This window comes from Mesocricetus auratus, unplaced genomic scaffold (assembly GCF_017639785.1).
Source record: "Mesocricetus auratus isolate SY011 unplaced genomic scaffold, BCM_Maur_2.0 Super-Scaffold_100009, whole genome shotgun sequence".
NCBI lineage: Eukaryota > Metazoa > Chordata > Mammalia > Rodentia > Cricetidae > Mesocricetus > Mesocricetus auratus.
The window spans coordinates 52,714,648-52,729,183 of record NW_024429193.1 but is presented as its reverse complement, the minus strand read 5'-3'; the positions used below and the strand labels follow the sequence as shown (position 1 = coordinate 52,729,183).

At 42.3% G+C, this 14,536-nt stretch overlaps 1 protein-coding gene across 2 annotated transcripts; it reads left to right on the top strand.

Annotated features, from left to right (window-relative positions):
- The first annotated feature begins 66 nt into the window (after window positions 1-66).
- Window positions 67-13,499, top strand: Ap4b1 (adaptor related protein complex 4 subunit beta 1). Of its 2 annotated transcripts, XM_040752123.1 has the most exons (11): window positions 67-273; window positions 390-580; window positions 2,557-2,781; window positions 3,568-3,698; window positions 4,072-4,219; window positions 5,932-6,428; window positions 8,124-8,207; window positions 9,001-9,104; window positions 10,753-10,960; window positions 11,169-11,450; window positions 11,840-13,499. In XM_040752123.1, exons 2-11 carry the CDS (start codon window positions 468-470, stop codon window positions 12,265-12,267), a joined length of 2,220 nt encoding a protein of 739 aa, XP_040608057.1. In that variant the 5' UTR covers window positions 67-273; window positions 390-467; the 3' UTR covers window positions 12,268-13,499. The 2 variants fall into 2 exon arrangements, with proteins under 2 accessions (XP_040608057.1, XP_040608056.1); XM_040752122.1 differs by having other exon boundaries at window positions 67-580.
- Window positions 13,500-14,536: the final 1,037 nt, after the last annotated feature.

The window sequence follows — 14,536 nt, the reverse complement described above, 5'->3', positions numbered from 1 at the left end:
GCGTCCTGAGGTCGGTCCGGCCTGCGCTCGGCGCTCGGCGCGTCTGGGGCACGGCTTCAGTGACTCTCAGGGCGAGGGGGCGGGATTTCCGGAGGAAGCAGGCTGGGGCGTTGTGTGTTGGCCTCGGCTCCTAGTCCTGGAGGCGGAGGCTGTGATTAGTCTGCCTTTCGCTGGTGGGCATCGCATGCCTAACTGAGCCTACAGATCGTTGAGGAGATCTGCCGGACAGAGCGAGCGGCCTGCCGGGCTCGGGTCGGCGCCTGAAGGGTCAAGGTCGGGGCTCGCCAGACGCCCGAGGGGTGAAGTTTGTGTTCCGCCTTGGGGAAGGCACTGCTAAGTGACACCACCTCGCCTGTAGTGTCTTCACTGACCAAATTTCCTTTACTCAGGCTCCCACACCGGGACTAGAAGGAGCCCACGAGTTCCCACACGGGTCTGTGGAAACTGTCCCTTGACTGTTGGCGAAGATGCCATACCTTGGCTCCGAGGACGTGGTGAAGGAACTGAAGAAGGCTCTGTGTAACCCTCATATTCAGGCTGATAGGCTGCGCTACCGGAATGTCATCCAGCGAGTTATTAGGTATCACCAACCCACCTAAGAATTCTAACCCCCGCCTCCACCTTCCCTATCCTGCCCTGCTTTTAATCCTCTTCAGGGCCGTCTACCGGCAACCACTCTGAAAACGTAAATGAACCTTCATACAAGGCAGTTGTATCTTTTTTGTTTTTTCCAGACAGGGTTTCTCTGTGGCTTTGAAGGCTGTCCTGGAACTAGCTCTTGTAGACCAGGCTGGCCTCGAACTCACAGAGATCTGCCTACCTCTGCCTCCCGAGTGCTGGGATCAAAGGGATTAAAAGAGTGTGCAGCCACCATTGTCCGGCCAGTTTTTTTTTTTTTAATATTCAGACATATATATATTTCTCTGCTTGCTTGCAATTTCTACCTGGATAGTTCTTTGAAGATATGACCAAAATAATACCAGCATTCTTCTCCTCAAACCTGCTATTCTGCCTGTATTTGTGTTGTGAATGTCACCAGGTATCTCACTAAGCATGATGATCCACATTGACAACATTACCCTTCTCTTCTAGTGTCAGGCGGCATGAAACACTGTAGCTATCCTCTTCGTTATTAAGGCTGTAGTGTTGGCTCAGGCCGTCATTACCAAAGCCTGTTGTGTAGTTTATTAGCAAGTGGCCTTGTCGCCTTACTGCAGTTAGAGGTTTTCTATTATATATATTTGAACACGTAATTAATCTATAGCTATAACTCTAAAATGTCAGTAGGACACAAAACTTGCTTGGGATGCTTTTTAAACAGTGTGACCCAGGGATTGAGTCTGATTTTATTATGAGGAGATAGAATCCTGGGACTGTACTTTAAACAAATGTCTCAGCTGATTCTGTGCAGTAGTTTGGTTCCACAATAGAAACAGTAATCAATGGAATGAAGTCTAAGCTTTTTATCATGTCACCCAAGGAATGAATGTTCAGGTTTTTTTTGTTGTTGTTGTTTTTTGAGACAAGGTTTCTCTGTGTCTTTAGAGGCTGTTCTGGAACAGCTCTTGTAGACCAAGCTGGCCTTGAACTCACAAAGATCCGCCTGCCTCTGCCTCCCGAGTACTGGGATTAAAGACGTGCGCCACCAACATCTGGCTGAATGTTCAGTTCTTGTCCATGCTGTATAGCATATATCATTAGCCATATCACATTTCCTAGGGAGGTGATCATTTAGCTAAAGTATTGTGTGAAATGTTTCCTGTTTTCCATGGTAGCATGTGAATTTGGTCTGTGTTCTGTCCATTAATTCAAGTACTTACACTGGAATTTTTAAATCAGTGATGCTCTTAGCTGGCTTCTTAGTTAATCTTGAATTCCTAAACCTCTGAAGCTACACCTTCTCTGTTGGGTTTTATTTTGATTTGAGACAGCCCTGGCTGTCCTGAGAACTCACTGTGTAGACCAGGCTGACCTCAGACTTAGGTCCACCTGCCTATGCCTCCCAAGGGCTCATATTATAGTTGTGCATTACCATGCCCAGGTTTTTGTTTTTACTTTTTTTTAAATGAGTGTATGAGTGTTTTCCTACATTTATAAGTGCACCACATACATACCTGGTGCCTGTGTATGTCAGAAGGCGTCAGATCCCCTGGAACTGTAGTTATGGATGGTTATGAACTACCGTGTGGGTCCTGGGAACTGAACCCAGCTCTTTTAGAAGAGCAACAGAAATAACAATTGGCCATTGAACTCCCTCTCCAGCCTATACCTTTGAAAGATGTTATCTCCATGTCATGTCTCTGGAATGTTAAAGTTGAATGTACCATCCCCATATCATTTCATTGGAATGTACTAAGGAATCAAGAGTTGAACACATAGAGTAACAGTTGCAGGCCCATAATAGGAAGTTTTGTGTGGTATAATAGACAAGGTAGACCTAATTACAGCTCTCTGAAGGATCATAATTTAGATAACTAGAACATGTATAAATAAAACTCCTCTTATAGATTGGGGCTTGTGTGTTTGACTTCCTCCTGCTCTGTATATTCCTTCCAGGCACATGACTCAGGGCTTGGACATGTCTGGTGTTTTCATGGAAATGGTGAAGGCCAGTGCCACTGTAGATATTGTTCAGAAAAAGTTGGTTTATCTGTATATGGGCACATATGCACCTTTGAAACCAGATCTGGCGCTCTTGGCCATCAATACACTATGCAAAGACTGCTCAGACCCCAACCCAATGGTTCGAGGACTGGCACTCCGGAGTATGTGTAGCCTCAGGTGAGTACTTTACTCCCGTCTGGTCCTCAGTGGCTAATGAGTTAGCAGATTTTTAATGAGGACAGCCTAAGTCCCTAATACTCAGGAAAGTACTGTTCTTCCTTGAACTCAGATTTTCAGTTATTACTTTGACCTTTTTTTTTGGTTTTTATGAGACAGGGTTTCTCTGTATTGTTTTGGAGGCTATCGGTCCAGCCCGGCCTCGAACTCACAGAGATCCGCCTGTCTCTGCCTCCCAAGTGCTGGGATTAAAGGCGTGCGCCACCACCGCCCGGCCTTACTTTGACCTTCTAAACTGTATCTCATGGTTTTATTAAAGGTGGTTTTCCTTTATCTTGGTAAAATAGTTGAGTTTCATTCAGTTAAAAATTTTAATTAGTTATTATTGTAACAATTTGTGCTGACTGTAGCATTATTCTTAAAAGAAAAGTCAAATTATAGCCTTTTAAATTTGATAGAGGCTTTCTCCAATTTTCTTTAAGATTTATTTTATTTATTATGTATACAGTGTCCTGCCTGCTGTATGCCAGAAGAGGGCATCGGATCTTATTACAGATGGTTGTGAGTCACCATGTAGTTGCTGGGAATTGAACTCTGGAAGAGCAGTCAGTGCTCTTAACCTCTGAGCCGTCTCTCCAGCCTCCCTCCAATTTCTTGTGACCTAATAAATAAACATTCAAACATGAATTATTAAATTTAAACTAAACCTCTGTTAGTTGAAGAAGAGTTTACTTATGTCAAAACTAGTATTTCAAGCTCTGCTTGACTCCAGGATGTGTTTCTTAGGATGCCTGGTGTACAGGAATATATCCAACAGCCTGTTCTTAATGGTCTGCGGGATAAAGCTTCCTATGTCAGAAGAGTTGCTGTCCTTGGCTGTGCCAAGATGCATAATCTTCATGGAGACTCTGAAGTGGGTAAGAGCATTCACCATGCTCAATGTTTATTTGTGTCTCTATTGTGTATATAATTTTGAAAGAAAAAAACTATGTTGCTTGGCAGAAAATTATAATGTATTTCCATGACTGTGCATATTTCCCTAAATCAGATGTTTGTTTTAATTTCATCTGTTCTTGTTTTAGCTCTTCAGTCTTTGAAAGAAATTGATTTCTTAATTTATGTGTCCTGTCTGATACCCAAAATGATGTTATTTGTTGCCTTTGGTTTTTGTTTTTAATTTTGATTTTGTTTTAGCAGAGATATAACTTTGTCTGCCCAGAGCTGCTACTCTGGTTCTAGCCCTATGACTCAAATTTTCTTTTATTTGTGACTCTTTGATCTTTGTTTTAGATGGCGCTCTAGTCAATGAGTTATACAGTCTCCTGCGTGACCAGGATCCAATTGTGGTTGTGAACTGTCTGAGGTCTCTAGAGGAAATTTTAAAACATGAAGGAGGTGTTGTCATTAATAAGCCCATTGCCCACCATCTCTTAAATAGGTTTGGATGCTCTTTTTATTATGAGTTATGAATCATGGTAAGATCTTGTTGGTGAATTAAACTAAGTCTTACTTTATTATTGTGTATGATGAGGGTGGTGATTTGTGGGTTGTGTATACGTATGCCAGGTGATTCTCTCCTACTTTCATACGGGTTCCACTAGAACTCAAATCATTAGGTTTATATAGCAAACACTTTTACCCGCTGAGCCATCTTGCCCGCCCAGAAGTAACTTCAAGTTTACCGCAATTATTAATTTCCTTATATTTCACTGAGAGAATTTCTTTTATGTGACTTATTTTTCTTGATATGTAAAGATGTAAAAACAAGCTGTGAAGATAAATTCATTATGTAGTACTTATTATGTCCCCCCAAACTGAGCCATTTATCTTAATATTTAGAAAATCTGGGATCTTGGAAAGATGGCTTAGTGGTTAAGAGCACTGACTGCTCTTTCAGAGGACCCAGGTTCAATCCCCACCATCCACATGGTGACTCACAACTGCTTATGACTCCAGGTCGGTTATCCAACACCCTTTTCTGGCCTCCTAGGGGGACTAGGCATGCATGCATGCAATACACTTAAATATAGGCAAAATACTCACACATAAATAAAAATAAACCTTAGGAAAAATATAGAAAATCTGAAATTAGAGGTATAATATATAGTTCAGCAGTAAAATAATTGCTAGTGATAGGTGTGGTATCATATACCTTTAATCCCAGCACTTGGGAATCAGAGGCAGGTGGATCTCTGTGAGTTTGAAGCTAGCCTGGTCTACAAAGCAAGTTCTAGGACAGCCAAGGCCACACAGAGAAACCCTGTCTGTAAAAATCACCACCACCACCAAATCCTAACACTCACTAGCTAGCATATATGAGCCCTGGGTTCAGTCTCCAGTACTGGAAAAAAATTAACGTAGAGACTTTGGATCTGTTATATATTGATCATATCTTTGGTTTTAGACAGGTATACACTTGTACTATCAACTTGTCTTGGGATTTCTTTTTAAGATGAATGTTTTATTTTAATTGTGTGTGTGTGTGTGTGTGTGTCTAGATATGTGCATATGAAAGTAAGATGTCCCCAAAGACCAGAGGGGTTGAAACTTCCTGGAGTGGGAGTTATGGGTGGTTGCCAGCCACCTTGCTGGGGAACAAGCTCATATCCTGTGGAAGAGTACTACATGTTCTTACCCATTGAGTCATATCTCCAGCACCTTAGAATTAAAAAAAAATCTCATTATTATCGTGTGTGTGTGTGTGTGTGGGGGGTGTATGTGTGTCTGTGACCATGTGAGTTCTGGAGATTGAATTTAGGTCCACAAGCTTGGTAACAACTTTCCTCACTGCACTATCTAAACAGTCTTTATTGTGGGCTGTAAAGTTTATATTTTAAAATGTAAAAAGAATTTAAGCCAGGCGGTGGTGGTACACGCCTTTAATCCCAGCATTTGGGAGGCAGAGGCAGGCTGATCTCTATGAGTTTGAGGTCAGCCTGGTCTACAGATCTAGTTCCAGGACAGCTAGTTATACAGAGAAACCCTGTCTCAGAAGGGAGGGAGGTAGGGAGGGAGGGAAGAAGATGTCATACTGTATTTTAAGAATTCTCTTCCCCTTTTGTTATGATGAATAGCCATTTGGCTTATGGTAGTTGTATGGAGAATGTTTTATTTGTTATTAAAATAGTGCTTTGTTTTCATTTTGGACAGAATGTCAAAATTGGATCAATGGGGCCAGGCTGAGGTATTGAACTTTCTGCTCCGCTACCAACCTCGAAGTGAGGAGGAACTGTTTGATATTCTCAATTTGTTGGACAGCTATCTCAAGAGTAGCAGCATAGCTGTGGTGATGGGAGCCACCAAACTTTTTCTGATCTTGGCAAAAAAGTTCCCCCATGTACAAACGGATGTGCTTGTACGAGTCAAGGGACCCTTGCTAGCTGCCTGTTCTTCAGAGAGCCGTGAGCTCTGTTTTGCTGCCCTCTGTCATGTTCGCCAAGTCTTGCATAGTTTGCCAGGTCACTTCAGCAGCCACTACAAAAAGTTTTTCTGCTCTTACTCGGAGCCGCACTATATCAAGCTACAGAAGGTGGAAGTGCTGTGTGAGCTGGTGAATGATGAGAATGTGCAGCAGGTGCTGGGAGAACTCCGAGGGTACTGCACTGACGTGTCTGCAGACTTTGCACAGGCTGCCATCCTTGCCATAGGTATAGTACTGAAAGACCCTGCCGTCTTTCTCTCAGGACCCTCGCCCCAAAGACCACCTGGGAGCCGAAGTTCACTGCAAAATGCAACAGGATTTTTATTAAGCCGGTGCGCCGGGGTTCAGCAGCCTTAGGAAGGAGTGAACCCTGAGCAGAAATTACAGCAAGTTTTTAAAGCCTAAAACCGCAAACGGGGTGGTGGGGGTACAAGGGGAGCTTGGAAGTTGGTGCCAGACCTTCATGAATCACGTATGCTTGTGGCTGTCTGGCTGACTGGCTCATTATCTGTCTTAGGCAACATCTGTGCCCTGACTGAACTTTGTGACCGACCTGGAACCTTGAGGTCTGGGGAAAGTTCTCAAGTCCTTGAGGACTGAGGTCTGGGAAATATTTTCAAGTCCTTGAGGACCACCAGGGGAAAATGTTTAAGTGTAGCTGCTCACGTTCAAGGACAGGATAACTTAGTAATTTTCCAACTATTGGGGAGGCTAACTGTTGGGGCTCTTCAGTACCTGCTGCCCGTACTTCTTGTGACCCAAGGTCAGCGTAGTCAGGGAAACCAGAGAGGACAGTAGTAAATGAATCTTGTCTCAGAGACAAAGTATCATCATTTTGGGTCATGTTTTGGGTCAGTGATTACATACAAGGGAAAGGAGTTATTTTAAATCAAGGCAGATGTTTCTCAAGATAGACAATATAGGTAACTTGAACAACAATACTTAAAATTTATACTGTCTTTATGTTATCTTCTATCCAAAATAATATATATATATAACAACTTATGGTCTTGTAAGGCAATCAAGAACAGTGGGAGTGGGAGCCGGGCGTTGGTGGCGTACGCATTTAATCCCAGCACTCGGGAGGCAGAGGCAGGTGGATCTCTGTGAGTTCAAGGCCAGCCTGGTCTGCCGAGTGAGTTCCAGGACAGCCTCCAAAACAATACAGAGAAACCCTGTCTCGGAAAAACCAAACAAAAAATAAAAAGAACAGTGGGTATTTTACTCAATTGTAATTAATGATTTTTTTTCTTTTAAGGATGACTTTGGTTGCTGTATTAGTTATTTTTCTTGTTCCTATAACCAAAATACCTGATATGAAGCTACTTAAGGAGAGAAGAATTTATGTTGGCTTACAGTCTGAGGGAATACAGTCCACCATGGCGGAAGTGTGAGGCAGCTGGTCATCATACATTTTCATTCAAGAAGTAGAGAAGGATGGGTTCTGGTGCTAAGTTCACTTTTTCCTTTTAATTCATTCTGGAATCCCAACCCGTGTAATGGTGCCTGCCATATTCAGGATGGGTCCCCTCTTCAGATAAACCTTTGTGGAAACACTGTTACAGACATACCTATAGGCGTGTTTTTTATTTTTAAAACATAGTCTTTTGCTGGGCAGTGGTGGCACACGCCTTTAATCCCAGCACTCGGGAGGCAGAGGCAGGCAGATCTCTGTGAGTTCGAGGCCAGGCTGGACCAACTGCCTCCAAAACAATACAGAGAAACCCTGTCTCGTAAAAAAACAAACAAACAAACAAATAAAGACAGTCTTGCTGTGTAATCCAGACTAGCCTCTAATTTGTGATCCTCCTGCTGCAGCCTCTCAACTGCTGGGATTACTGGTGTGCAATTTGCATTCGCCTCTGAGTAACAGGAAATGGTTTTAGAACATGCTAGAATTTCACCTTTCCATCCTCTGTAGGTAGCATTGCCAAGACTTACACAGACCAGTGTGTTCAGATTCTAACAGAGTTGCTGGGCCTCCGACAAGAACACATCACTACAGGTAATGCCTGCCTTCCTAAAAAAATCAACCTACCTACCTCCCTCCTTCCTTCCTTTATTCATTCCTTCTCTTCTCTTCTCTCTCTCTCTCTCTCTCTCTCTCTCTCTCACTCTCTCTCTCTCTCTCTCTTAATCAAGTACCCAGCAAACAGTAGTTGTTTAAAAAAATCTCTTTTATTAAATGAATTTCAGTTATATAGGCTTACACATGTCCTTGCATCATCATCTGTTGCTATCAGAGAAGCATGCACTCTTTAGATTTAATAGGGTAGACTCCTGCCTTTTGGGGTGACAGGGCTATACTATAGATAATGAAGGTACCAGGAAGCCCTCTTATCTTTACCCCTCCTCAAAAAGAGCTTCATTCAGCTTCCAAGACTAGGCTGAAGTGAGGCAAGGAAGGCTCCTACAATGCAAAATTTAGGAAGATCTTATCCTCAGGGTTATATAAGTGCCAAGTGTCATGTGTCTTCTTAAATTTTGCAGTTTAGGCACCCTGCTCATGCCATCAGTCTCAGAACTGTGTTCAGTGTCTGTCAGCAACACTATCTACATTTGTCCACAGCATTGTATTTACAAAGTGCTTTTCTATTTATTCACTTATCTTCATGTCAGTTTGATATGTGTAAAATTCATGTGTATCTCCATTTCTCAATTAATTAATAACCACCCCTCTGAAACCTGTTTTCCAGAAATTCAGTCAGAAATCAAATCCAAATACACAACTCTTCTTAGAATTCTTTCCTGCATGAACTTGCTAACCCTGTGCTCTTGTGTCCTGGGCTCTATTGCAGTGGTGGTGCAGGCTTTCCGAGACCTGGTTTGGTTGTGCCCTCAGTGTACTGAAGCTGTGTGTCAGGCCCTGCCTGGCTGTGAGGAGAACATTCAAGACAGTGAGGTAGAATATAATTCTCTTTTTACTTGTAATCATAGAAGGGATTACAGGACCCTGCCTTCTGAAATGGAGTTTGTATTTGGTTTGGTTTTGTGGTACTGGGGACCAAACTCAGGCTAGGCAGACACTTCCACCACTGAGACAATCTCTAACCCTGAAATAGAACCTAATTACTCTTTTTAACAACCTGTGTCCAAGTAAGAACTCAGGCTTGCTTATGTCTCAGGTTCTCTTTGGGATACAAATAACCCAAAAATTATAAAAAGGAGACTTATCTATAGTTTCAGTAGCAAATTCTTTGATGCCATTGTCCTCTTGAATAATTATGAGTCAGAGATTTATACCTTGGAATTTTTTTATTGATGGTAGTTTTTATGTTTGTCAGTTTTTGAGACAGGGTCTCACTATATAGCCCTGGCTGGTGTGGTGCTCAGTATGTAGACTAGACTGGCCTGCCTCTGCCTCTTGCATGCTAGGATTAAAGATGTGCTCCACCATGTCTGGCCTGTGTGGTATTTTTTGTTTGTGGGATTTTTACAGAAATTTGTTTCCCTCCTCCCCACAAAGTCTGCTAAATTAAATATCTAGGGTAGGGAGACTTAGACAGATGGGCTTGTCACAGATGATTCTGGTGTATATTCTAAGTTAGTAACCACTTTCATAAAAAGATTTCAAGAAATTCTTGCAGTAGTTTATATTGGAAATCTTAGCACACACTTTGGATTCCAACACTTAGGAGCAGAGGCTAGTGGATCTCTGTGAGTTTGAGACCATCTTGATCTACATACTGAGTCCACAACAGCTATAGCTGCATAGTTAAAAAAACAAAAGGCTGGACCAACAGCCTCCAAAACAATACAGAGAAACCCTGTGTCATAAATACCAAAAAAAAAAAAAAAAAAAAAAAAAACAGAAAGGAAAGGAAGAAACATTAAACCTTATATTGGGCAAAAGGCCCCAAACTGAGAAAGCTTTATTTATTGCTTAAACAGCATAGGCTAACAAAAGTTTTGAGTTTCCCTTTCTGCATTATAGCATTTTTTTCTTTCTTTTTTCTTTTTAGTCTCCTTTTGATAGTGTCTCACATAGCCCAGGATAGTGTCTTGCATAGACCAAGCTGTCATTAAACTCACTGTGTAAGCTGACTGACTTTGGGCTCTAATCCTCCTGCCCCTATCAGCTGAGTGAGGGGTTATAAATGTGATCCTCACACCCTACAGGGTTTCTGTGTAGCCTTGACCGCCCTGGACCAGGCTAGCTTCAAACTTAGACATCTGCCTTCCTCTGCCTCCTGAGTGCTAGGATTAAAGGCATGGACCACCACCGCCTGGCTTTTGTTTTCTTTTTCTATTTGGACCTCACACCCGGTTTTGTGTGTGTGTGATTCTGGGCATCAAACTCAGGGTCTTATGCCTGCTAAGTTGGCATTTTGCAACTGCACTGCATCCCTAACCCCAAGCCCCTGTGCATTAGAGTTTCATTCTTGTTAATTTAGAGAAGTAGTGGAGCAGGCCATACAGTGCAAAATTGATACCAATGAAAGGGTGTAGTTTATCTGTTGACTCGAGGGAAAAGCAAAACACGTGACTGTCTACTATTTCCCCTGTTTGGACAGCCATATATGAAGTATCTCTTTTTTTCTCATTCCTAGGGAAAACAGGCACTTATTTGGTTACTTGGGGTCCATGGGGAAAAAATCCCCAATGCTCCTTATGTGTTGGAAGACTTTGTAGAAAATGTGAAGTCTGAGACATTTCCTGCTGTTAAGATGGAGCTACTGACTGCACTAATGCGCCTTTTCCTCTCACGCCCTGCTGAGTGCCAAGACATGCTGGGACGTCTATTGCACTACTGCATAGGTAGGTTTTCCAGAGTAATAGTACTTGCTGAGACTCATGCTAAAAGTCCTGGTAAATCATGTCTGGGACTTGGGAAGGATATGATACTTTCTAATATATCTTACCTTCTTCATTTTTCTCTCCTCTTATGGTTGACACAGAGTTGGGTGGCGGAGTGTAGGGTGTTTGTTTGCTTGTTTATTTAACTCAATCCCTTCTTTTCTCTCAGAGGAAGAGAAGGATATGGCTGTACGAGACCGAGGTCTCTTCTATTATCGCCTCCTGTTAGTTGGTGTTGATAAAGTTAAGCAGATCCTGTATAGTCCTAAATCTGACCCTTCTCTTGGACTTTTGGAGGATCTGCCAGAACGACCTGTGAATAGTTGGGCTTCAGATTTCAACACACTGGTGCCAGTGTATGGCAAAGCCCACTGGGCAATCATCTCTAAATGCCAGAAGATAGAGCGTCATCGCCTTGAACTTCCTGCCAATGCATCCTTGGCCACATCAGGTAAAAATATTGTTTACCTTACATCCTGTCATGGGAAAGCTTTCCACCGCCCCTTGTGGTGACTGGTGGAAGTAAAGTACCGTAGCTGAATTCAGACTGTTGCCTGAATTTGAATCTTTTGTGAGGGGAGTTCATCACTGGTTATTTAAGCCATTTATCTGAAGACAGAAGTCACAGTATAAATGTGTTTTGCTTTTATGTTTATGAGACACAATAGGGCCTTGAGCTAACCCAAAACTTCCCTTAACCCTCCTGCTTTCATCCCCCACCCCAAGTACTAGGAGTACAAGTGGGTACCACCATGTTTGGCAGCACATTGGGTGTTTTGGAATATTAAGCAAAAATGCTGATTAAGAGCATCTCTTACAAAAGCTTTCTGACTCTTTTAGGTCAGTTGACTTCTGAGGAGAACAAAGAAGGAACACAAGCATCTCCTGATTCTGAAGCTCTCATGCTGGTCCCCAATCTCCAGCTTACTGCTGAGTATTTTGAGAAAACATGGCTTAACCTCAAAGTTGCTCATCAACAGGTGTTTTCTTGGCAGGGAGAAGTCCAGCCCGACACTCTCCAAATGGCTCTAAAAGTAGTGAACGTTCAGACCATTGCAATGAGCAGGGCCGGGGCACAGCCCTGGAAAGCCTATCTCAGCGCTCAGGATGATACTGGTTGTCTCTTCTTAACTGAATTGCTGTTGAAGCCTGAGAACTCAGAAATGCAAATCTCTGTGAAACAGAGTGAAGCCAGGACTGAAACACTGCATGGTTTTGTTTCTGTATTAGAAACTGTGATTGGAACAATTGGAAACATAAAATCTTAATGGTCTTGCTGCTTGCCTTGGGGTGAGACAAACGGCTTTCAGAGTTCCTTCATTTTCTTGTAGAGCTACTTGTAAGTCCACCTATCAAATGGAGAAGAGAATGGGCAGTCTGGGAGTCCCAGCGTCTCCTTCCTTGTTCCCCTTCAGCCTGCCAGGGATTGATCCCATTGTTAAAGGAGAATGTTACATGGTAGTATTGGTAGGTGGTAAGGATGGGGTAAGGATAGGATGGAGATATTTCTCTGATCATTTTAGGGGTTGTGTTTATTCAGTATACCTGGTAGCTGTCATCATTTTTGAAGGTCTTTTTTTCTTGAGTAAACTGTTCTTGTATTTCTAGGCATGCTTTTTAGATTAGGATCCAAACGTTCTTAATGTGGCATCTAAAGTACCTCTTCAGTGTCATGGCTCATCACTCCTGAAACACCCTCCCTCTATTCTGACCAAGTGGTTTACCAAAGGGGGAAAAAAAAAAACCAAAGCTGGTTTATTGCAGTTCTCTGAGTGCTCTTTCATCCTGGACCTTAACATCTGTTTCTCGCCTGAGCAGTTTCCTCACTCTCATGTCTCAACAGGTAGTGTGTCTTTCTTAGTTGTGAGCTCTTTCAGGACGTTTTTCTGTGACAATCTCTGCCTTCATTAGGAATCTTTATTTAAACTGTCAAAGCTGCCATGCAGGACCTGAGGGTGTAACTCAGTCAGTAGAGTACTCCATTAGCATGCACAGACCCCAAGTTCTACCTACAGCACCACAAAAAATGGAGTACAGGGTACATGCCTGTAATCCCAGTGTTCAGGATGATTAGTTCTAGGTCAGTGTCAGCTACAGTAGAATGTTTGAGGCCAGTTTGGGATACATGAGACACTGTCAAGAAAAAAAAAGAGGAATCCTGGTGAGATGACTTAGGTAAGGTGCTTGCTGCCAAGCTTGCAAGCTTAAGTTGGATACCCCTGACTCACATTGTTGAAGGAGAGAACCAGCTTCTACATGTTTATTCTCTGACGTTCATTCACACATATGCTGTGGTACAAAGTATACTCTACTACACTCAATAAGTACATTTAAAAAAAATGTTTGGTGATCTGGCATGATGACCTGAGATCAATCCTCAGAACCCATTTAATAGAAGGAGAGAACTGGCTCCCAAAGGTTGTTGTCTGACCTCCTTTCATACACTGTGTCGTGTGTGTATGTGCCCCTCCCCCAAATAAATAATAACTCTTGAAATGTTTTTAAGTTGGTATTCATACTTGTAGCAGTTCTATTGCCATTGTTTTCTTATTGTTTGTGCTCAGTTTTTATTTATTCTGACTGTATTTTATACAGTGATTTCACTAATGCTATAGAGGCAACAGGATAGCAGCAAGCTGTATTAACACCAAACTATCCAGAAAGGGGAAAATGAAACATCAGTTAAAGGTCAGTTGGAATTGGGAAAATCGATGTTTAGAGTATAGAGCTGAGACATTAGCCTCAGATTTGGCTTTATAAGTGATTTGGCAGTCAGAATGAAGGGAAGCATTTCTTTGTCATCAGATTTTTTTCTTATACTTATCGTGTGTATATAAGTGTGCCATGGTACATATACGGAGGTCAGAGGACAATTTGCCCCGTGGGTTCTTCATATCTTCAAGTTTTGTAGCAATCCTCTTTGATTACTCAGCCATCTCTTCAGCGGTGTCATCAGATTTTAATTTGTAAAAGAAATATGCATGTAGTTCCATAGGTGACATGAAATGATATCTACAGAATCCTATAGGAAGTTAGTAAAGAGTTTCTTTTTTTTTTTTTTTTTTTTTGGTTTTTCGAGACAGGGTTTCTCTATGGCTTTGGAGGCTGTCCTCGAACTAGCTCTTGTAGACCAGGCTGGCCTTGAACTCACAGAGATCCGCCTGCCTCTGCCTCCCAAGTGCTGGGATTAAAGGCGTGTGCCACCAATGCCCGGCTAGTAAAGAGTTTCTTATGACAGATTTTTGCTATGAAAGCAGAGGGAGGGTTTATGGTAGTATTTCATCCACTAGTTTAGTTCGAGGCAGCACATACCTTTCATCCCAGCACTGGGGAGGCAGAGGCAGTCTTTGAGTTTGAGGCCAGCCTGGTCTATAGAGGGAGTTCCAGGACAGCTAGGGCGGTTACACAGAGAAACCAAAAAAAAAAAAAAAAAAAAAAGAAAAGGAAAGGTTCTACTTGGTTTTGTAATGTATGAGGCTTGATGATATAATATAAATGGATGCTTGCTTATCTTTTATAATCCCAAGAGCACCTTAT